The 23373-nt window shown below is 43.6% G+C and overlaps 1 protein-coding gene across 1 annotated transcript in view; it reads left to right on the forward strand.

Annotated features, from left to right (window-relative positions):
• The first annotated feature begins 4719 nt into the window (after positions 1-4719).
• Positions 4720-23373, forward strand: part of CD2AP (CD2 associated protein) — a 157182-nt gene continuing 138528 nt past the window's right edge. The window contains exon 1 of the mRNA XM_077811530.1: positions 4720-4796. Within this exon, the coding sequence (XP_077667656.1) occupies positions 4793-4796 (4 nt within the window). The 5' untranslated portion in view covers positions 4720-4792. The remainder of the gene's footprint in view (positions 4797-23373) is intronic.

Here is a 23373-nt window from a genome sequence, read left to right on the forward strand (position 1 = left end):
CTTGTCCCAGTCCCTAATAATTAGAGATTGCCGCATATTCCTTCCAAAACTCTTCATAGCGTTAACTATTATAATTCTGGACACTGTTGTCTTCCATATAAACATCCAATCCCTTTTTGAATTTTTGCTGGCTTGCAAGGGGCCTACAGAGGGCTATTTATAATGCCAAACGCTGTACCTGAATCATGGGAATTCTCCTCCAGCCTCTTGTGGCACAGTTCTAGACCCACTACACCAGCATATAGGGGACAAAATCTACCCCAAAATGTTGCCCCAGGAGATAAAAAATGTTATGCTGAATGGCTAGGCAGCAGTTCCGCAGAAAAGGACCTAGGGGTGACAGTGGACGAGAAGCTGGATATGAGTCAACAGTGTGCCCTTATTGCCAAGAAGGCCAATGGCATTTTGGGATGTATAAGTAGGGGAATAGCCAGCAGATCGAGGGACGTGATCATTCCCCTCTATTTGACATTGGTGAGGCCTCATCTGGAGTACTGTGTCCAGTTTTGGGCCCCACACTACAAGAAGGATGTGGAAAAATTGGAGAGAGTCCAGCGAAGGGCAACAAAAATTATTAGGGGTCTGGAACACATGACTTATAAGGAGAGGCTGAGGGAACTGGGATTGTTTAGTCTGCAGAAGAGAAGAATGAGGGGGGATTTGATAGCTGCTTTCAACTACCTGAGAGGTGGTTCCAAAGAGAATGGTTCTAGACTGTCCTCAGTGGTAGAAGAGGACAGGACAAGGAGTAATGGTCTCAAGTTGCAGTGGGGGAGGTTTATGTTGGATATTAGGAAAAACTTTTTCACTAGGAGGGTGGTGAAACACTGGAATGCGTTACCTAGGGAGTTGGTGGAATCTCCTTCCTTAGAAGTTTTTAAGGTCAGGCTTGACAAAGCCCTGGCTGGGATGATTTAATTGGGGATTGGTCCTGCTTTGAGCAGGGGGTTGGACTAGATGACCTCCTGAGGTCCCTTCCAACCCTGATATTCTATGATAGGGCAGATGTCTACTTACACCCATGCTTCAGACTTCACCTTTTATACTTATGACTCAATATCTGCTTATAACCAAAGCAGAAAAAAATGACTTCTGGAAATTGTCGACATTTTCACCAGGCTAATTTTGTCCTGAGCCTGGCTAAAATGGCTCATTTTGAATCATGTGTGAAAGGACGTCTGCAGTAGGGAAGTCCGTGTGCTGTTTAATTTCAAAGGATCCTGCTGCCTCATATTCCCTAAAATGCATCAAAACTACATTGGATTTACTTGTCCTCCTCGCCTCTAAGTCACTATCTTTTTTTAAACCTGTTTAAATTAACAAGAAATTTGAAAACTCTTTCACTGTCTTTTGATTTCCCACAAAAACTAAAGGGTGGCAGCCCCACCCTGTTTTTATTTTCCTTAAAAATGCATCTTATTTAAAATATTAACAATAAAATCACCAAAAAAAGGGGTTACAGCTGAGATTAGTGGAGGTGCTTGAGCCAGACTGCTTTCATCATACAAGATAGGTGACTGCTGACGGGGTTATTGGAATGCATTCCCCTTCTTAGTCAGCAAACTCTTCTCTCTAGAAATGGGCTTAAGGGTTCAGATATGGATCCCAACCCTCAAGCCAATCAGATCACAATCCAGTAGTTCTTTCCCTAGAAGAGCATGAATTTCTAGGCAACCAGCTTCAGCAGTGACTTGCTTTAAGATCTGTGCAGGCTAGATCCCCAATGCAAGGGATAATTCCCCTCAATTAGTTCAAAGTAACTCAAACCTATTGCAAGGTCCATCTTTTCAGGAGTGTCGCTGAAGCAACAAATATTGATGGGTGATATATAGAGGAAGTGGGGAATGTGATGGTTTTTTTTATATGCTTTCTGGCCTGGTTTATTTAGTACTGAAACAGAGTGTTCAGATGTATGCCTCTTGTCATTTTATAAATCTAAATATATAAACCAAATTAATTCCTGGTGAAATTTACTTTATTGGAGTTACATCAGAGATATACCCCAATGATTTGCTTTGCTGCTCATTGTGAGGTAAGCTAGTGCCTACATGCTACTTTTCCATTGGCAGTTATAGGATTATGGTTGCTCCATTGTTTTGCTTTGGGATTCTTGGGCCTGGTCTACACTACAGAGTTACAGGACTCAGAGTAGCAGCCGTGTTAGGCCACATCTACACTACCCACCGGATCGTGATCGTTCTACCAGGGATCGACTTATCGCATCTAGTGTAGATGCGATAAATTGATCCCCGATCGCTCTGCTGTCGACTCTGGAACTCCACCAGGGCGAGAGGCGGAAGCGGAGTCAACAGGGGAGCGGCAGCCATTGATCCCGCGCTGCGAGGACGTGAAGTAAGTGATTCTAAGGTGATCTAAGATGCGTCGATTTCAGCTACGCTATTTTCATAGCTGAAGTTGCGTATCTTAGATCAATCCCCCCCTAGTGTAGACCAGGCCTTAGTCTGTATCTGCAAAAAGAAAAGGAGGACTTGTGGCACCTTAGAGACTAACAAATTTATTTGAGCATAAGCCTTCGTGAGCTGCAGCATCCGATGAAGTGAGCTGTAGCTCAAGAAAGCTTATGCTCAAATAAATTTGTTAGTCTCTAAGGTGCCACAAGTCCTCCTCTTCTTACTACAGAGTTAGGTCGATGTCGCCTTAACTCTGTAAGCTTCTACACTAAAATATAGCTCTCACTGATGTAATTCACCCACTACACCAACTTAATAACTCCACCTTCCTGCGAGGCGTAGCACTTAGGTCGATGTAGTTAGGTCAATGCAGTGTCAGTGTAGACACTGCATTGTTTACATCGACTCTTGCTGCCTTTCAGAAGCCAACCCACAATGCCCCACACTGACAGTTAAATCAGTGCAAGTGCTCCTGGTGAGGAGACGCACACCACCCACACAAAGAGCACAGTGTGAACGTACAATAGTGATTTTAACTACTGCATGACTGTATGTCAACGTAACATTGGTCAACTTAATTTTGTAGTGTAGACTTGCCTTTGGATTTGGTCACACACAAAAGGGCAGAAAATCCACTGAAAGAGAGAATAGGTGTGGAAACTCATGCATCAGTTCTTAAGGAAGGGAACAACCTTGCATTGCTGAAAGTGAATGTGGAGAATGCAGATAGGCATGGAGTTACTAGAGCCAAATGTTTGTTATTGCAGAAGCTGAGAGTATTTGTTCAACTTCAGTCCATTTCCAGACTTCGTATCTGGACTCCCAGAAGATCCCCTTCTAATCAAGTTTTTAGGTCCAGATCATGTTACCTCAGAATAATTGGAGTAGATGCAGGAAATTGCTTGGTGAAAATTCTATGTCTACTGTTACGCAGGAGGTCAGAAGAGATTATCATAAAATTCTCTTCTAGCCTTAAAATCTATGAAAGGGATGATTTTTTCCAAAGAAATATCACGGGGTTAGATGTAACAGCAATCTAGTAGTAAGCCTCCCACCACCTCATACTGCCACATGGGGGGTCAGGGTTTGAAAATCACCGGTGTGTATCTCCCATGTTGTACGTATGCAGGGGATCTCCAGTGTGTGTGTATATGTGGGGGGAAGAAGAAAAGGAGGACTTGTGGCACCTTAGAGACTAACCAATTTATTTGAGCATAAGCTTTCTTGAGCTACAGCTCACTTAAAGTCTGCTGCAGTTTCCACGGTATGCATCCGATGAAGTGAGCTGTAGCTCACGAAAGCTCATGCTCAAATAAATTGGTTAGTCTCTAAGGTGCCACAAGTCCTCCTTTTCTTTTTGCGAATACAGACTAACACGGCTGTTACTCTGAAACGTTCATCGGATGCTGTAGCTCACGAAAGTTTATGCTCAGATAAATTGGTTAGTCTCTAAGGTGCCACAAGTACTCCTTTTTCTTTTTGTGAATACAGACTAACACGGCTGCTACTCTGAAATATGTGGGGGGAGAATTTCTTGTGTGAGTGTGTGTGGTGGAGGGGAGAGAGGAGAAGAATTTCTTTTGTATGTGTATGGCTCTACCTGTGTGTAGGGAGAATTTATCTATCTCTGTGTGTGTATCTTTCCTGAGTGTATGTGTGTGATTTCTCCCTGTGTGAGTGTGTGTATGTATCTCCCCTGAGTGTGAAGATTGTGTGTGTGGGAATTTCTCCCTGTGTGTGAATGTATCTCCCGGGTGTGGGGGGAGGAAATTTCTTCCTGTGTGAGTGTGGATCTCGCGGGGGGGGTGGGTGAAGGGGGAGGTGGGGTTTCTCCCGTGTGGGTGTATGTGCCCTGTGTGGGTACGTGGGGGGAACGTCTCTCCCCTGTGTGTGTGTGTGGGGGGGGGTTGGGTATTCTTCCCTCCCCAGGGCGGGAGTGAGAAGATCCTGGGGGGAGGCAGTGCCATGTGGGGGAAGGGCAGACACTCCGGCGAGAGGCGGCTCCCGACCCCGCTCTCGGCCCGGGCCGGGGCGGGACTCACGTCACGGCACCTGGCAACAGCGGGCAGAACCCAGCGCGGAGCAGGGCGGCGGGCGGGCGGGCGCCGAGCTCTCGCGGGATGTGGCGCCCCCTCCACCCCACCCCACCCCAGCCCAGCCGGGAGCTCGAGCTGCCGCGGCCGCTGCCGGAGCGGGTCTCGCCCAGGGGAGTCTGCGGCGGCGGCTGCCTCGGGGCCTCGCCGGCTTGTAGCAGCTGCTCCGCCCCCGCGGCCGGCCGGATGGAGCCGCCGTGCCCGGCCTGAGCGCGGCAGCGGGAGGAGGAGCGGCTGGCGGCGGCAGGAGAGGGAGCGGTTCCCCCGGCCCGGGCGGGCACGCACAGCATGGGTAAGGCGGGACGGGGGGGGCGCCGCCGCGCAGGGGCTGCCCGGGACCCGGAGCCGGGCACGGGCTAAGGCAGGAGAGCCCCCTGGGGGAAGCCGGCCGCCTCCCTACGCCCCCAACCCAAACTCCCACCTGCTGGGGCACCCTAGGCAGGGGGCTAGCCGGTCACCCCATACCTCCCCCCCCATGCCCTCGGCAGGGGGCCGGTGGCCTCCTACTCCCCCAACCGTACTACCCCCCCTCGGGGGGGGGGCTGCCCTAGGGGGGGGCTGGCCAACTGCCCCCTTCCCCCACTCTCTCTCTCCTGGCCTACCCAGGGAGCTTTGGGGGACCATTCCCTGCCCCCCCCCCATCCATGGCTACTCCTAGCTGGGACTGGGTACTTGTTCTTTCTCCTTACAGCGGGGGTAGAGGCAGTGGACCTATGGCATGTCTACACTTAATGTTGCATCGGCAGATCCCTAGTGCTTTAAATGAAGGCGCTCTAAGCCAGGTGCAGTCAATAGGTGGACTGCGGGCCAAATCTGGATGCTTTTGGACTGTGAAATATTTTTATTTGCTTACTACTATCATCATCATTACTATTTTTTATTTCCTCTGGAGTCTGGACCTTGACTATACCTTGACCAAGTAATTTGGTAGCGGAAGAGTGTAAATATAGAAGAGATAGTAACACAAGAGATGTTTTGGTGCTTCTGAGATCTTTTCCCACTGATGATTACTTTCCTTTAGAAGATACCTTAGGAAAAGAGCACCTGACCGATGATTAGACTTGTAGCCCTGCAGTTGTACTTTACTGCTGGGTTGCTGTCTTGAAGAACAAGCTGGGGATGATGATTGTTTTATCTCTTCTGCAGTCTGCTCATATTTGACAATAAATGTTAAATATTAATTGGCTTGGAAGGAAGTTACAGGGAATTGGTATGCCTTCAATCTTAGCCATTCACTTGCTTAATGTTATACTTGATTTGATATATTCAGTTATTGTTTTCAACCTCCTCCCAGTCATGTTTTTGCATATTCTGACTTAAAAAGAATCTCTTTTTGCATAAAAGAGCTTGAAGGGAAAGTTTGCTTTGTAGACCTGCTGAATTTTGCTGCTTCTAGGGAGAGCACCAGAAGTTACCTCATTTTTTAAGAGCTAAAGATCCAATAATGGTAAAGAAGCAAGAATAGCTCCAGACTGGTGCTATGAAGAAGTTGAGGACTCTGATGTACTAGAGAAATCCCATACTCTGAGATAAATGGTACAATAATTCAGGAAGAACAACTAAAGCTGCAAATGTGTAATTTTCATGAGGAGGGGTGCTAGTTGGTGTTGGGTAGAAAAAGTTGGTGGCTGTACTTGGAAGAGAACTTGGCCATTCATGTGACAGAAAGAGATGGCTGATTTATTACTACATAACAAATATGACAGATAAAGCAGTAACTGGAGGAAGTAGGCTAAGCTTTGTAAAGGCTAAATGCAGTTCAGATTAATTTTAAGAATCATTTGTTCACTTTGGTTTTAACCCTATGTTCACTGATTTTTCTTGTGTGATGGTAACTTATTGTGCAAATGTGAACAGCTGAAAGTGTTTACTGTGTATGGTTGTTTCATAATACCCTGGTTCAGATTTGTATTTGTAAGAATGGGTGGTGGCCAGTTTTCTAAACTTGATAGCATTGGGAAGTATATATTTGTGGTTGGTTTAAGTAGAGCAAATGGTAAAGATAACAGCTCTGTGAAGGGAACACTATAAAAGTGTCAAGTATCGGGGGTAGCCGTGTTAGTCTGTATCCACAAAAACAACAAGAAGTCCGGTGAAACCAGACTCCTTGTTGTTATTATAAAAGTGGTTATTCTGAGTGTGGTGACAGAATGTGTAGGCAAATCCTTCTCTTAAACGCCTCTTTCTATGAATCCTTTTTTTGTCTTTCTGCTCACCAGTTAGTTATCTTTCCACATGTTCCATTACTTGCTCTGTCTTAAGTTGCTAAACGGTACATCCTTTGGGGAAGAGACTCTTGCTTTGTGTTTTATAAAGCAGGTTGTGCATTTATGGTGCTATATGTAAATGCTTAAATTTTTGACCAGAAGTGTTTGTGTTCTTAAGTGGAAGCATATACTGGATTTTGGACAGGTTGTTTTCCACAAAAGACAGTGGGCCTTAAAGGAAGGAAACACCCATACATTTAAGCTACACATTTTGCATTGAAATTAGACAGTTTTGATATGTTCACACTCACATTTGTTTTGTATTCCTTATGCCTATGGAAACAAATTATATTCCACTAATTTATTTTGTAATTTCATACTGCAACTGTTTTTTATATCTCTAAAGTTATTCACTATTCAGCCTGTTTTAAAAGCTGCTTCCTAAATTAAGTCCTGTTTTTCTAGTTTCAAGGCTGATGTAGTCACTCTTGTGCATACTTCTCTGCTTTGTCATTTGTGTCACTTATTACTTATTCTTACCTGCTTCTGAGGTGATGCTGAAATCATGAGCATTGTTGGAGACTGAGTCAGTAGTATAAATGGGCCATTGCTATGATTTATTATTTTATTTTAAAATGCTACCAAAACTTTCTGAATTTATAAATAGTATAATTTCCATTTCATATATGAAGGTTTATATACAGTAAGTGTAAATCATAGAAATATCACTACTGGATAGGAAAAACAACATAAAGCCTTTAGAAGTTTTAGTTCTGGTTTTCTGGCTAAATTCACTGATTAATTTATAGCATTGTCTACTTACATTTTCTTCACGTATTTGGGTACAGTTTTCTTTTTCGGAATCACTGCAGTCAACTGTCATATTTCACCCCAAAAATAGCTTGTGTCTTAATTTGTATATTTAAGTACAGTAGCTACCTTTGGGGTGGAACACAGCAGCTGTTACAACACAACAGTCTTTCACATGCATTTGTTTATATGTAAATATAGTTAGATTGCCAGGAACAGCTATGTAAATAAATGATTGTATGGTAGTAGTAGTTAGAAGTCCAAGTCATGATTAAGGCCCTACTGTGTGAGGGGCTATACAAAGGTATATGAAGACATGGTCTTACTTTAAAGAACTTTCAGCCAAAGAATACAAGTGACATATAAAAGGAGAAGGAGAAGATAAAGTGTGTGTGTGTGTGTGAGAGATTTTATGTACACCCCTTCCCCCACCCAGATTTTCAAAAATACTTGACATGTTGGCTTAACTGTCCACCATTGAAGTCAATTAAAGTTTTACTATTGACTTCAATGGGAGCACAGTTAGGACGACGCCAGGGAGCACTCTGAAAATTTCCCATTAAATATTTTCATATAGCATATATGTAATTTTTACTCACCATAAAGCACTATGGTTGAAAGGTACTATGATATATAAGTGTAAAAATATCTAACGAGCAATGTTTTTGGTACTTGTTATATACTCCTGGCCTTCTTGTTACTTCATTGTTTGATTTTTATATAAACTGGTTCTAATTTGATTAAATGACTCAGAAGACTTAGTATTTCCTAATTTCTGTAATATTTCTTTAGAACATCCGTTCTTTATTTTGGAACCTTCTTTAATGCTTTTGTTTGAAACAGTACTGATTATTACTCTGGATACATTATTGTTACATATAATGCATTAATGGTAATATAGTTGTTTTCCTGTAACCTCGGACAATACATGCAAAATTACTATTTGGATATTAATTGTTATACTTCAACTTGAAAAAAGGGCATGTTTCTATACCGACAGATTGCAATTAAGAATGATTTATTACAGATGTACTTTGTGTGCAGGTTCATCAGATCAAACAACCATAGAGAATAAGGTAACTCCCCTTGGCCTTTGTCACTTTTATAGCACACACAAAAATATTAGGCATGCTATTAGGCATGCTCTGTGAATTCCTAAATTTTGTTACTAACAATCTTTTTTCACCAAGGTCAAGCTTCATACATCAGATTCTGAGTAAAATCTTATCAGATGTTCTCTGTGAAATGGACCAAGCTAGATCATTTTACTTTACTTATACTCAGCTTTGATTTTTCTAAAATTATTAGTGAGAATTCAATCAAAGCATTACTGAAAAGTTACTACTTCTTGCTTATCTATTAATCAACTGAATGCAGCCAGTTCTTTGAGGAAATTTTTTTTTATTGAGTATTCTTTGCTAACTATACACTGAGTTTTAGTTTCGTTTTGCTTGCACTAAACCCCCGGAACAAATGAAAAAGTAGTGGCCCATCTACGCTATGGCTCCCAGTTATACTAATGTTGGAGTGCTATACAGTGAAACCTGCCAAGAAAGACCACTTACAGGAGTTAGCAAAAGTGGTCACTTGTGAGAGGTCGTCTCTCTTCAGAGCTTGGCTGCCTTCAGAGCTGGGTGCCCTTCCAGCAGCTGCCTCTCTCCAGCTGTCCAGTTCTGAAGGCAGAGCAGAGAGCTGCAGCTGCTGGCTGGGTGCCCAGCTTTGAAGGCAACGCTGCTGCCAGCAGCAAGGCAGAAGTAAGAAAGATTGGTTTCTCCTACAGGTTTGTTTTTTGGATGGGAGTAAGAAAATATGGTCACAAATGACAGGTGGTCACTTTTCAGAGTTTCTTCTTAGTTAAATTATTGGAGAAAAACATTCTGTGGCCTCTGCAAGTAGTTGCTTATGGCAGATGGTGTCTTTTCAGAGGTGGTCACTAAGGCAGGTTTTACTGTACCTGGTTGGAAATGGTGAGCAACATTTTTCTGTTGTAGACAAGACTCTAGAATGGATAGATATATTGCAAAGGGTCTCTTTGGAGAATGGGATATGGGGTCTCAATGGAAACTCTAATATGATACTGTTGGGGAGCTAAGTCATTGTGAGGGAGGGATGGATGAATGAAAGACTATTTAGGTTTGGGCCAAAGGAGGGTAGATGAAGGTTAGAAGGTAGGTGGTTGGGGATCTGACTTGGCAGTACCGTGAGGCGGAGGAACTGAACCCATTAAGCTCAGAGGAGAGAGTGGCTATATTGTCATTTGTGCTTTTTTTTAAAAAAAAATCTTCCTCCACAGTAAGGCCCTGTAAGTTGGGGTTAGACCAGAGGGGGCAAACTATGAGTTAGAGGCTGCATCTGGCCAGCAGGACCCTTCCCTCTGGCCCCTGGGCTCCTGCCAGAGAGCGGGGTCAGGACAGGCTTGCGGAGGAGCCAGCCCAACTCCCCGGCAGTGTGGTGAGCGGGGCGGAGGCTAGCCCCTGGCCTATCCTCTTCAGCTTGGCTGCAGCTCCAGCTGGGCAGCACAGTTATAGCGCTGCCAGACCTGGCGCTCCAGGGTGGCGTGGTCAGGGTGAGTTCGGGGCGGGGGAGGGGACGAGAAGCAGGGGTGGTTGCGGGGTGGGGGGGCGGTCAAAGGGCCTGGGCCCTGCTGTCGGGGACAGGGGCAGAGCAAGCCAGGGCCCCCCTCCACCTCCAGCATGCCTGTCCCCTGTCCCCAGCAGCCAAGCCCAGACAGGGAGCGAGCCCTGCATGACTGCTAGGGAGAGCAGCCAAACGAGCAGGGGAAACACACAGGGAAAGCACTGAGCCCCCTTTCTGCCACCCCACAGGTAATGTGGGGTGGGGAGAGCAGGGATGGTTGGATACGGGGTGGGGGGAGGCTCGTGGGGGATGGCCAGGGGGTGGGGAGCAGGGGAGATTGGATAGGGGTGGGAGTCCTGGGGGTGGTGAGCAGGGGGGATTGGATAGGGAATGGGTGTCCTGGGGGGATAGTCGGGGGCAGAGAGCAGGAGTGTTTGGATAGGATTCAGGAGTCCCAGGGGGCAGTTGGGGTGGAGAGCAGGGGGGGTTGAATGGGGGTAGGGGCCAGGCCATGCCTTGCTGTTTTGCGAGGCATAGCTTCCCTCAGCCTTCCCTTCCTGGCCCTACGTACAATTTCTGTACCCGATGTGGCCCTAGGGCCAAAAAGTTTGCCCATCCCTGGGTTAGACTCATGTCTGCCTGTCCTGCAGGGAACAGAAAAATGGAATAGAGCAGGAGTATGGGATTGTGTACCTAAGGTATGTTCTTTAAATCTCTCTGTATTTAAGCCCTGGTCTACACTAGGACTTTAGGTCGAATTTAGCAGCATTAAATCGATGTAAACCTGCACACGTCCACACGATGAAGCCCTTTATTTTGACTTAAAGGGCTCTTAAAATCGATTTCCTTACTCCACCCCTGACAAGTGGATTAGCGCTTAAATCGGCCTTGCAGGCTCGAATTTGGGGTACTGTGGACACAATTCGACGGTATTGGCCTCCGGGAGCTATCCCAGAGTGCTCCATTGTGACCGCTCTGGACAGCACTCTCAACTCAGATGCACTGGCCAGGTAGACAGGAAAAGAACCGCGAACTTTTGAATCTCATTTCCTGTTTGGCCAGCGTGGCAAGCTGCAGGTGACCATGCAGAGCTCATCAGCAGAGGTGACCATGATGGAGTCCCAGAATCACAAAAGAGCTCCAGCATGGACCGAACGGGAGGGATCTGATCGCTGTTTGGGGAAAGGAATCCGTGCTATCAGAACTCCATTCCAGTTTTCGAAATGCCAAAACCTTTGTCAAAATCTCCCAGGGCATGAAGGACAGAGGCCATAACAGGGACGCGAAGCAGTGCCGTGTGAAACTGAAGGCGCTGAGGCAAGCCTACCAGAAAACCAGAGAGGCGAACAGCCGCTCCGGGTCAGAGCCCCAAACATGCCGCTTCTATGATGAGCTGCATGCCATTTTAGGGGGTTCAGCCACCACTACCCCAGCCATGTTTGACTCCTTCAATGGAGATGGAGGCAACACGGAAGCAGGTTTTGGGGACGAAGAAGATGATGATGAGGTTGTAGATAGCTCACAGCAAGCAAGCAGAGAAACCGGTTTTCCCGACAGCCAGGAACTGTTTCTCACCCTGGACCTGGAGCCAGTCCCCCCCGAACCCACCCAAGGCTGCCTCCTGGACCCAGCAGGCAGAGAAGGGACCTCCGGTGAGTGTACCTTTTAAAATATTATACATGGTTTAAAAGCAAGCATGTGAAAGGATTACTTTGCCCTGGCATTTGCGGTTCTCCTGGATGTACTCCCGAAGCCTTTGCAAAAGGTTTCTGGGGAGGGCAGCCTTATTGCGTCCTTCATGGTAGGACACTTTACCACTCCAGGCCAGTAACACGTACTCGGGAATCATTGTACAACAAAGCATTGCAGCGTATGTTTGCCGGCGTTCAAACAACATCCGTTCTTTATCTCTCTGTGTTATCCTCAGGAGAGTGAGATATAATTCATGGTCACCTGGTTGAAATAGAGTGCTTTTCTTCAGGGGACACTCAGAGGAGCCCATTCCTGCTGGGCTGTTTGCCTGTGGCTAAACAGAAATGTTCCCCGCTGTTAGCCACAGGGAGGGGGGAAGGTTGAGGGGGTAGCCACGCGGTGGGGGGAGGCAAAATGCGACCTTGTAATGAAAGCACATGTGCTATGTATGTAATGTTAACAGCAAGGTTTACCCTGAAAGAGCGTAGCCACTGTTTTATAAAATGTCTTTTTAAATACCGCTGTCTCTTTTTTTTTCTCCACCAGCTGCATGTGTTTCAATGATCACAGGATCTTCTCCTTCCCAGAGGCTAGTGAAGCTTAGAAAGAAAAAAAAAAAATGCACTCGCGATGAAATGTTCTCCGAGCTCATGCTGTCCTCCCACACTGACAGAGCACAGACGAATGCGTGGAGGCAAATAATGTCAGAGCGCAGGAAAGCACAAAATGACCGAGAGGAGAGGTGGCAGGCTGAAGAGAGTAAGTGACGGGCTGAAGCTCAAATGTGGCGGCAGCGTGATGAGAGGAGGCAGGATTCAATGCTGAGGCTGCTGGAGGACCAAACCAGTATGCTCCAGTGTATGGTTGAGCTGCAGCAAGGGCAGCTGGAGCACAGACTGCCACTACAGCCCCTGTGTAACCAACCGCCCTCCTCCCCAAGTTCCATAGTCTCCACACCCAGACGCCCAAGAAAGCGGTGGGGGGGCCTCCGGCCAACCAGCCACTCCACCACAGAGGATTGCCCGAAAAAAAGAAGGCTGTCATTCAATAAATTTTAAAGTTGTAAACTTTTAAAGTGCTGTGTGGCATTTTCCTTCCCTCCTCCACCACCCCTCCTGGGCTACCTTGGTAGTCATCCCCCTATTTGTGTGATGAATGAATAAAGAATGCATGAATATGAAGCAGCAATGACTTTATTGCCTCTGCAAGCGGTGATTGAAGGGAGGAGGGGAGGGTGGTTAGCATACAGGGAAGTAGAGTGAACCAAGGGGCGGGGGGTTTCATCAAGGAGAAACCAACAGAACTTTCACACCGTAGCCCGGCCAGTCATGAAACTGGTTTTCAAAGCTTCTCTGATGTGTACCGCGCCCTCCTGTGCTCTTCTAACCTCCCTGGTGTCTGGCTGCGCGTAACCAGCAGGCAGGCGATTTGCCTCAACCTCCCACCCCGCCATAAACGTCTCCCCCTTACTCTCACAGATATTATGGAGCACACAGCAAGCAGTAATAACAGTGGGAATATTGGTTTCGCTGAGGTCTAAGCGAGTCAGTGAACTGCGCCAGCGCGCCTTTAAACGTCCAAATGCACATTCTACCACCATTCTGCACTTGCTCAGCCTGTAGTTGAACAGCTCCTGACTACTGTCCAGGCTGCCTGTGTGCGGCTTCATGAGCCATGGCATTAAGGGGTAGGCTGGGTCCCCAAGGATACATATAGGCATTTCAACATCCCCAACAGTTATTTTCTGGTCTGGGAATAAAGTCCCTTCCTGCAGCTTTTGAAACAGACCAGAGTTCCTGAAGATGCGAGCGTCATGTACCTTTCCTGGCCATCCCACGTTGATGTTGGTGAAACGTCCCTTGTGATCCACCAGAGCTTGCAGCACTATTGAAAAGTACCCCTTGTGGTTTATGTACTCGGCAGCTTGGTGCTCCGGTGCCAAGATAGGGATATGGGTTCTGTCTATGGCCCCACCACAGTTAGGGAATCCCATTGCAGCAAAGCCATCCACTATGACCTGCACATTTCCCAGGGTCACTACCCTTGATGTCAGCAGATCTTTGATTGCATGGGCTACTTGCATCACAGCAGCCCCAACAGTAGATTTGCCCACTCCAAATTGATTCCCAACTGACCGGTAGCTGTCTGGCGTTGCAAGTTTCCACAGGGCTATCGCTACTCGCTTCTCAACTGTGAGGGCTGCTCTCATCTTGGTTTCATGTGCTTCAGGGCAGGGGAAAGCAAGTCACAAAGTTCCATGAAAGTGCCCTTACGCATCGAAAGTTTCGCAGCCACTGGGAATCGTCCCAGACCCGCAACACTATGCGGTCCCACCAGTCTGTGCTTGTTTCCCGAGCCCAGAATCGGCGTTCCACAGCATGAACCTGCCCCATTAGCACCATGATGCATGCATTGGCAGGGCCCATGCTTTCAGAGAAATCTGTGTCCATGTCCTGATCACTCACGTGACCGCGCTGACGTCGCCTCCTCGCCCGGTATCGCTTTGCCAGGTTCTGGTGCTGCATATACTGCTGGATAATGCGTGTGGTGCTTAATGTGCTCCTAATTGCCAAAGTGAGCTGAGCGGCCTCCATGCTTGCCTTGGTATGGCGTCCGCACAGAAAAAAGGCGCGGAACAATTGTCTGCCGTTGCTCTGACGCAGGGAGGGGCGACTGACGATACGGCTTACAGGGTTGGCTTCAGGGAGTTAAAATCAACAAAGGGGGTGTCTTTACATCAAGGAGTATTTCGGGCAGGAGTTCACGGAGGGTTTCAATAAGAAATGGTGCACCTAAGTTGTTATTCTTATTGGAACAAGGAGGTTAGCTTGTCCTCTGATTGATACATGGCTAGATTTACCTCGCTGCACCTTCTCTGTGAGTGACTGCAGTGTGACCTAGAGGAATGAGTCCCCTAGACGGGGGAGGGGGGGAAGCAAATGAATACAAAACAAATATGATCTATTTCTTGTTTTGATCCACTCCATCTATCTTTTACATCTTTGGCTGGCAGCAGACGGTGCAGAAGGACTGCATGCCATCCACATCTCATGGCTGCTCGGCAGAAGATGGTACAGTACGACTGCTAGCAATCCGTATCGCCTGCCTGCTCACCATAAGACAGTTCAATAGGACTGACTGCAGGACTAAAGAGAATGACCTGGTCAAGTCACTCCAAATTTAGTCCCTGCGCCCATGTCTGCCCAGGCGCTCCCAGCCGATGTGGCCAGGAGCACCTTGGACATGACGATGACGGCTACCAGTCATATTGTACCGTCTGCTGCCACAAGGCAAGGGGTTGCTGCTGCTGCTGTGTAGCAATGCAGTACCGCATCTGCCAGCACCCAGGAGACATAGGGTGACGGTTACCTGAGCGGGCTCCATGCTTGCCGTGGTATGGCGTCTGCAGAGGTAACTCAGGAAAAAAGGCGCGAAACGATTGTCTGCCCTTGCTTTCACGGAGGGAGGGAGGGAAGGGGGGCCTGACGATATGTACCCAGAACCACCCGAGACAATGTTTTAACCACATCAGGCATTGGGATCTCAACCCAGAATTCCAATGGGCAGCGGAGACTGCGGGAACTGTGGGATACCTATCCACAGTGCAATGCTCCGGAAGTCGACTCTAGCCTCGGTACTGTGGAAGCACTCCGCTGAGTCAATGCACTTAGAACATTTTCTGTGGGGGGACACACACTCGAATATATAAAACCGACTTCTATAAATTCGACCTTTTCTGTAGTGTAGACATACCCTAAGATAGGAAGTATCTGATGGGACATAACTGTCAGATATTTTGCATGCTTAAGTAATGCTTAATGTTGCTCTAAAGGAGTAAAAGACATCGAGACAGATCTGTAAGCGCTTTTGTGATCTGTGTAAGATATGAGATTACACAAAGGCAAATCCGTGAAGCAATTATGCACACTTTAATTATTTGGTAGTATAGTTCAATGTGAAAGCACTATCTAAAGATTTATACCCTATGTGGTGGTAACAGTTGAAATAATTCCAGGAATGAATACTTAGAAAAACACTTCAACAAACAACTCCACTTTGTCAAGCTGTTAAAGCGACACCTATCAATTTGATAATCACACATTTATCTGGAAACTTTATCTGCTGTAGATACAAGTAACACGTAAGGTTATTTTTCTCAATTTTTTCAGTCTCTGAATTTGATAGTGCTTTGTGTGTAATCAGTTTCTCCCTTTTAAACAGAGCTGTTCGTCAAATGGGAACTTTTATGAGTTTTCTTTTAAAAATAGTTTTTTTGACATTTTGACAAAAAAAAACAAACAAACCTAAAACACAAACAAATGTGGTGTTTCAGTTTTTCCCTCTTTCCATTTTTGCTAGTGAAAACCAAAACACTGGTTTTGAAAAAAGGTTCCTTTTTTTGTCAAAAAATTTGAATGAAAACTTGGACCAGCCCTACTTGTAAACATCAACAGCGAAACAGACAAACCCTTAAATAGTTAAAAGGGATTTCAAAAATAGTAGTTACAAAGAATTAAAATTGTCTCCTCACATAAGTTAGTACCTCACTATAAAGGTTACTCATGTAGATGTTCTGGCAGATGAAATTTAGGGGGGAGGTTTTGGTGAGGAGTTGAATATTCTGGGAGGGTCCACAGTAGGAAAATGGCATGTGGTGTGTTCATGTGTGTTAACAGGTGGAGGTAAACACTAACAAACTGCCTTATCCACACTAGCATTTTACCATGTGTTAGCATGTTAGCTAACCCATGGTAAATATGTACTTTTTCCTTCTGAAAATGAGACCTAAACGTATGCTTTTCCTTCTACTCTATTCTTCCCCACTTCTAAAAACAAAACAAAACTCAAGCTTCTGACAGGTTTTTGTTTGTGATGTAATTGTTCTGATGCTATTATATAAATTTCCCCCTAAACCATTCTGCTTTCCAGAAAACTATCACTTGCTATGTTAAATAAAAGTCTTGACATTGGTTCTAATTTTCCTCCCATAATATTTCTTGAGTAGCTAGAATGTCTATTTTCCCTACCTCAGTATGAACAAATATTTTTGGTTTAGATTGCAGATGGTCACTCTAGTTGCACAGAATTGACTTTCTCTAAATAAATGCACTGTTTATGAGGTGCTATGTTTTCAGGAAGTTTGAAGACAGAAAAATAAACAGACGTCAAAAGGGTTTTGAAGCTTTTTGGTCAGTATGGTTTTTGAATTGTCTGAATGACTTCACTTTCCAGTACTTCGAGTCTCTGACCTTTCTTGATGTGAAAATACTTCCAGATTTGTTCAGAGGAGACCAAAAGACTTCATTTTGTGGTTAACTGAAGTATGCTAGAGATAAAGCACTATAATACATATGGGGTCATGTAGGGTATTAAACATTTATTGAATAAAATGAACTCATTACGTGAACCACAAAGACTTTAGGCTAAGGTTACTTTAATGAAAAAAAGAAAAGGAGTACTTGTGGCACCTTAGGCGAATACAGACTAACACGGCTGTTACTCTGAAACCTGTTACTTTAATGAACGCTCATTTGAAATTTTGACTAAACTTCAGGTTTTGAAGCAAGCTTTTATAGAGCCATAAAATGGGTAGACATGTGAGGCTTTCTGCTGGAATTCAAGGTGGAGAAAGTCTCTAAAATTTAAAATCAGTCTCTCTGCAACCCAGGTGTGATAGTTTGTTCAAGCACAGGTGACCTGAGTGTGAAACTGACTAGCTTAGTGCCATTGTCTGTGCTATTTAAAAGATGAAGTGAACAAATAGCATAAATAATGAAAAACTGATGATATGATTAATGAACATTTTGAATATCTGTGGTGGTGTTTGTAACCTGGGGAAGAAGTTTGGATCTTGAGTCTGAATCCTGATCTTTCAACCAGATCTCCTCTACTGGGCACCAGGAGGGGAACATGGGGGACTGCCCACATGGATTCAGTTGCAGGATCGGGACCTTACTTTGTAAAAATGGGTCAATATAATTTGTAAATAAGTGTCTACTGTGTTTCTTGAGGTTATTTTATTTGATAAACCTAAGTATTTTGTTTCTAAATAATTATTTTTAACTTGGTGTCCCATTAACAGTGACAAAGCATTGTGACCATGGCACTATTTCTTGCTGGAAATAAAGCGTGTTTTCTTTCCATAGGCATGTTAAGTGCTGTTAGTAAATGATGTTTAATATTTAAGAAACACTGAACAGTCTCCTTCTCTCCCTCTCCTGATGACAATCTCTCATCTGCCACGGACAGACTTTTGTCACTTGATCTTAATGGTACTTTGTGTGACAAATATTGCAACCCCATTGTCTTTGGGCAAATATTGTATTAGGTTTAGGTATCACTGTGGGCCAGGGGTTATATGCAACAAATGAGGGGAGGGAGTTTACCACCAGTCTCCTAGGAATCAAAAGCAGTGGGGGATGATTAAGGTGAGACACTTAAGTTGTAAACGCCTCCAGAGGCAACACCCCCTGGGGAAATATGGATATACTGGTTCAAGCTGGATTTTTCCAGAGACCAACAGAAAAAGAAAAGGTTTTTGATATAACAGTCTGGGTCCATATTGACTCAGGATGGGGCGTTTTTCTGATCCAGCAAACAAACATGACCTTCTGTCCAAGAGCAGGGCCCCATAAAGCTGATGGTAACCTCTGGTATGTTTTTAATATGCATATAGGAACTCCTATTGTTTGTATATGCTTTCTCTGTAATGCTTTTGCCCTAAGAATAAATATGCTTCCTTAATAGCTGGGTGGTAATTTGTAAGTACTGGCAACACACTGTTTATAGCCCTTGGAGAGAAAGCAGTGCACAGGCAGTGTGTTTTGGTCGGGATTTTGAAGTGTAAGGGTCCCTGCCCAGAGAAAGATGACTGCTGGAAATCTGAGATCTGACTGGGCTCCCCTGGAGAGGACCATGTGGGGGGGGATACAGGTGCAATTACTCCATACTTGTGGTGATACTTTTATTTTTAGCAAGGCAATCATTTAACTAATTTTCCTGGAAATTTGGTTGATGCAAGCTTTAAGAAAGAGTCCAAGTCTCCAGTACTTCTCTTCTAGGAAAGGAAACTATGAAATGAGCCAATTGCCTGTTTTTTAATTTACAGGTTTTTTTTGTAACTGTATATGGGAGTCTGAGTGAACATAAAGGAACTAAAATCAGGTCTGGATGGTTATGGCTTCATCAGGAACGCATCCGTTTACCACAAAGCATGTATAGTTTTTTTCCCTCTATATACTATTTGCAATGCTGGTAGCACACTTTGCCTGAATTTGTCAGGAAATCTTTTGAGAACTGTGCAAGTCAAACCATGCAATGTAAGGTGTTTTTGTGGGAGTTGAGGTGAGAAATCCTCATCTACACTGGTCAGGGAAAGTGGTAAACTACATGAGTTTGTCTATAAAGAAAAGATGCATTGGTTTAACAAAAGGTGTGATTTTAAAAACAATAAACCTAATTTAGTTAAACACGTGTAAAAGGCTGTGTGGACATGCTAACATCAGCGTAAATGTGGCTTATTTTGGTTTAGCTTAAGCTATGCTTTAACTTCTCATCAATGTCTTTATCTTCCTTAATTTTAACCTTGGTGATCCCATGGATTGATTATTTTGGAGACTTCTTGCTTCTGACATACTCAATCTCTTTTTTTATACCGTTAGGTATTTGTTCTCTGAAATTTATTTTAGCAATTCTAATTTCTTTTACATTTTGCCTACTGTGATTTATGTTCCTGTTTATTGGCTTCACTAGGGTTAATTTTCAGATTCTGAAGGATCTCTGTTTGACTCAGATTACATTGCCATTTAGTTACATTGATGTCTTCCTGGTTCTTTTTTTGTTGAGTAGTATGAGATTCTGTTGTTTTTCTTTTCAGAGTAGCAGCCGTGTTAGTCTGTATTCGCAAAAAGAAAAGGAGGACTTGTGGCACCTTAGAGACTAACCAATTTATTTGAGCATAAGCTTTCGTGAGCTACAAGCCACATCTAAAGCTGCCACTTCCTGTTCTTTAGCCTTTATGGCCTTCCTGACTAGCTGCCTCATCTTACTGAAATCTCCCTTTCTAAAGTTTGTCACTGTCACTTTTTGGTACCTTACCTCTTTTGGTTTGTTGTCTTATTTTGTTGTAGTTCAAATAGATTCCTTACCAATTTAAGCTAAATAGAAATAAACCTGTTTTAAACTGACTATTCAGGCTACCATTTGCTCCAGTCAAATTAAATGATCTAATGGCCCCTTCTGTCCTTAAACTCTGTGATTGCTACACTCAGTTTTTGCACTGATTGATTTTAAAATAGAAAAACTGATTTAGTGGAATCAGCACAATCCCCAGGATATACGCAGTTATACTGATAGAAAGGTTGTATTGATTTAACTAAATCAGTTTTTTACTGATTTTAGTTAAATTGGCACAACTTTCTTATGTACACAAAGTTGTAAAGTGGAAAGGGCCTTATGAAGCTTTGTTGCACTTATCCTCAATTCCCTTCTCTCTACTAGTAGTAATAGGAATGCTTGTTAGTTTTAACTTCAAATTTGATGCAACAAAATTTAATTCAGGATTTACTTAAACCATTCTGGATTAATGCCTTTACCAAAATAAAAATAATAAATATATACTTAATGTCCAGAGGCCTTGTTTAAGGTCAACTTAACTGCAGGTAAGAAATGAGAGAATACCAGATGTTTTGTTTATAGTTGGGCCACAGTCTTGGAAAGGGATCTGTGTAGGTGGAATCTTGTGCCTGTGTGGAATCCCAGTGAATTTGGTGGGCTCTACCAGGACACAAACACCAGTCCTTCATCAGCGAACAATAGCCACCTTACGCTTTTTTTTTTCTTTAAATGTTGCACTCCAAATTTTAAATTTGGCTGAAGTTATTATCTCTGTTCACAACTGAGAAGCATTTAAAAAAAAAAATCTGAATGCCTATTAGTGTTTTGTCGATTTATGTAGAACACATCTACTTGTATGTCTGTCATCTCTCACAGGTTTATTGATCCACTGCCTGCCTCTTGGTTTCTCTGTCCAGAAATGTTGGTATTTCCCATATTAGTGAAATACTATGAGTTAGTAAATGTTCTTTTCAAATGGATGAGCTTGTATATAGTAGGTTTCAGAGTAGCAGCTGTATTAGTCTGTATTCGCAAAAAGAAAAGGAGTACTATTGGCACCTTAGAGACTAACCCACTAGTACTCCTTTTCTTCTTGTATATAGTAGATATGGGTAAGACTGCCGTCCTTTCTTAGGATATGGGAATGGAATGAGTGAGAGTAGGTGAAGACCCTGATCCTGAAAAGACTTATGCACTGTGAGTAGTATAACTGAAGTCAGTGGAACTTCTTGCTGTGCATGAAGTTAAGGGTGTGTCTAACAGTATGTCTACACTGCAGTTAGATACCCGCGGATGGCCTGTGTCAGCTGACTTAGGTTCACAGCGCTCGAGCTAGGGGCTGTTTAATTGCGGTGTAGACGTTCTGGCTGGTGCTGGAGCTCTGGCACCCTCCCACCTCATAGGGTTCTAGAGCCCATGATTCAACCCTATCCTGAATGTCTACACCGCAGTTAAACGGCTTTGTAGAACGAGCCCGAGTCAGCTTGTGTGGGTCAGCTGCTGGTTTTTAATTGCAGTATAGACATACCTTAAGTCTTCATGAGACTCCCTGTATTTCCTTGTAGACTTGGCTCTATGTCCTGCAGTACATATAATTAGTGCTGTTAGCTGTGCAGGAAAACAGAGCTTCTTGGAAGCTTCCTGTTTGAATGAAAACTCACATGGATTAAAATTAGCCATTTTTTCCTCCTTCAGAAATAAACTTCTGTTAGTAAAATCAGTTTTTGCTTTATTCAGAAATTGATTTAAAGAGATTTAAACTTTTTTCTTGAATTGATCATTCTTGTGATTTCTTATCCAAATAAGTAAAATGATGCTTTGGGCAGGTGCCAGCACACAAGTAAAATTTAACTATTAATGAAAATTGCCTGTGAGGCAAAAAACAAGCATTGAAAAATTTACCATACTGAATTCAAATATTAATGTATTGGTCCAGGACTTGTTTTATAAAATACTGGAATAAAGCCCATCTAGACAGGAAAACAGGTGATAATTTTAAGGTTCTTCAGCTTGTGAAATATCAGGGCTAAAATTATATGCCTATACCACTGAAAAAAGTGGGATTTGTAGCTTTTCTTTTATATAACAAATGCATTTGTGGCAGACTACAGTGTTAGAAAACCATGTTTATTGAAAATTAAGGTTGTGTCAAGGCACATCTCAGGCACTCAAACACCTTAAGTATGGAAATAAGAATTTAAGGGGAAGACTTGTGAATCTCTTCCACCTTCATATTGCCTGCAGCACAGTTGATAACATACTTCAACATGCCATAAGACTTTAATTTAATGCATTCCAATAGATAGACAAAAGCAGTACATACCTCACTTCATCAACCCTGTACTTAATACAAAACCTTAACAGGGGCCTCATATGCTTTCGTACCAATAGATCAGTGCATCTGACTGTCACACATTCCGTGCATTTGGGAAGTTATTTTTCCTTAACGCTGCTGAGATCACTGGTGTTTTGAAACATTACTGCTGCACCATAATATTGGATGTTTGAAAAACAAACCAGTATTCTGTTTACTGTCTTTTTTCATTAAGTACACTAGAATTGATAGTCTAATGTACCTAGTACTGTTCTGTTCAATCTGTATTGAACAGATAATACAGGTCAGACTAGAATCAATAACTCAGATATAATTTTTTTTTAATATCTACTGTCTGAAGTTGGTGAACTGGAAAACTATGCTTTCTGTTCTCTAAAAGCTGCTTCCAATTTCAGTTTACACACTTCATAAAGTAATTTTTTCATATAACTTCAGTGATTTGCAAAATATTGGCAGGCCATCTTCATGTCAGAACTGGTTGGTGTGTGAGAGAGTAATAAGAATGTTGTGAATAAAGTCCAATATCTCATGACCAAATAGCTTGTATGCATCTCATGAAACAATTATAACATATAATGTTGAAAATATTGTGGTGGTTTTAAAATCTTGAGTTAGACTGCTGAGAATCACAGTTCTTCTGCATTGTAGGTATTGTAACACTGTACAGTCAGTTAACAGCTGATCGATTATTAGTAATGTTTATTAAGGTAGTTCCTACGACCAGCTGAGAAGGGGCCCATTGTGCTAGGCATTGTACAAATACAGAGAATAGATAATTCCTGCCCCGAGAGACTGCAATCTAAATAAACTAAACAGATATAGCATAGGAGAAAGGGATGTAACACACAAGCAGAGTGAGCAGTGTGGTGGTGGCAAACATTGTTAGTTCCGTTATTTTTCTTATATATTTTTGGATTGTTTTTGTTAGGCAGGGATAAGCTAAACAAAGACAGGACGGGAAGTGAGAGAGCAGGGGAGGAAGAAGGGCTAAGAAAGTGTGAGGTTGAGGTGAAGAGGTTGAGATTGGAGCAAACAGCCAATCAGCATTGTTTAGAGAATGTCTATTCAAGACTTTAAAAATATCAGTGTTATAGATGTAGGTATAGATTGCATTTCTCTAAAGAGTAGTAGTT

This window comes from Eretmochelys imbricata, chromosome 3, assembly GCF_965152235.1.
Source record: "Eretmochelys imbricata isolate rEreImb1 chromosome 3, rEreImb1.hap1, whole genome shotgun sequence".
In the NCBI taxonomy this organism is placed as follows: domain Eukaryota; kingdom Metazoa; phylum Chordata; order Testudines; family Cheloniidae; genus Eretmochelys; species Eretmochelys imbricata.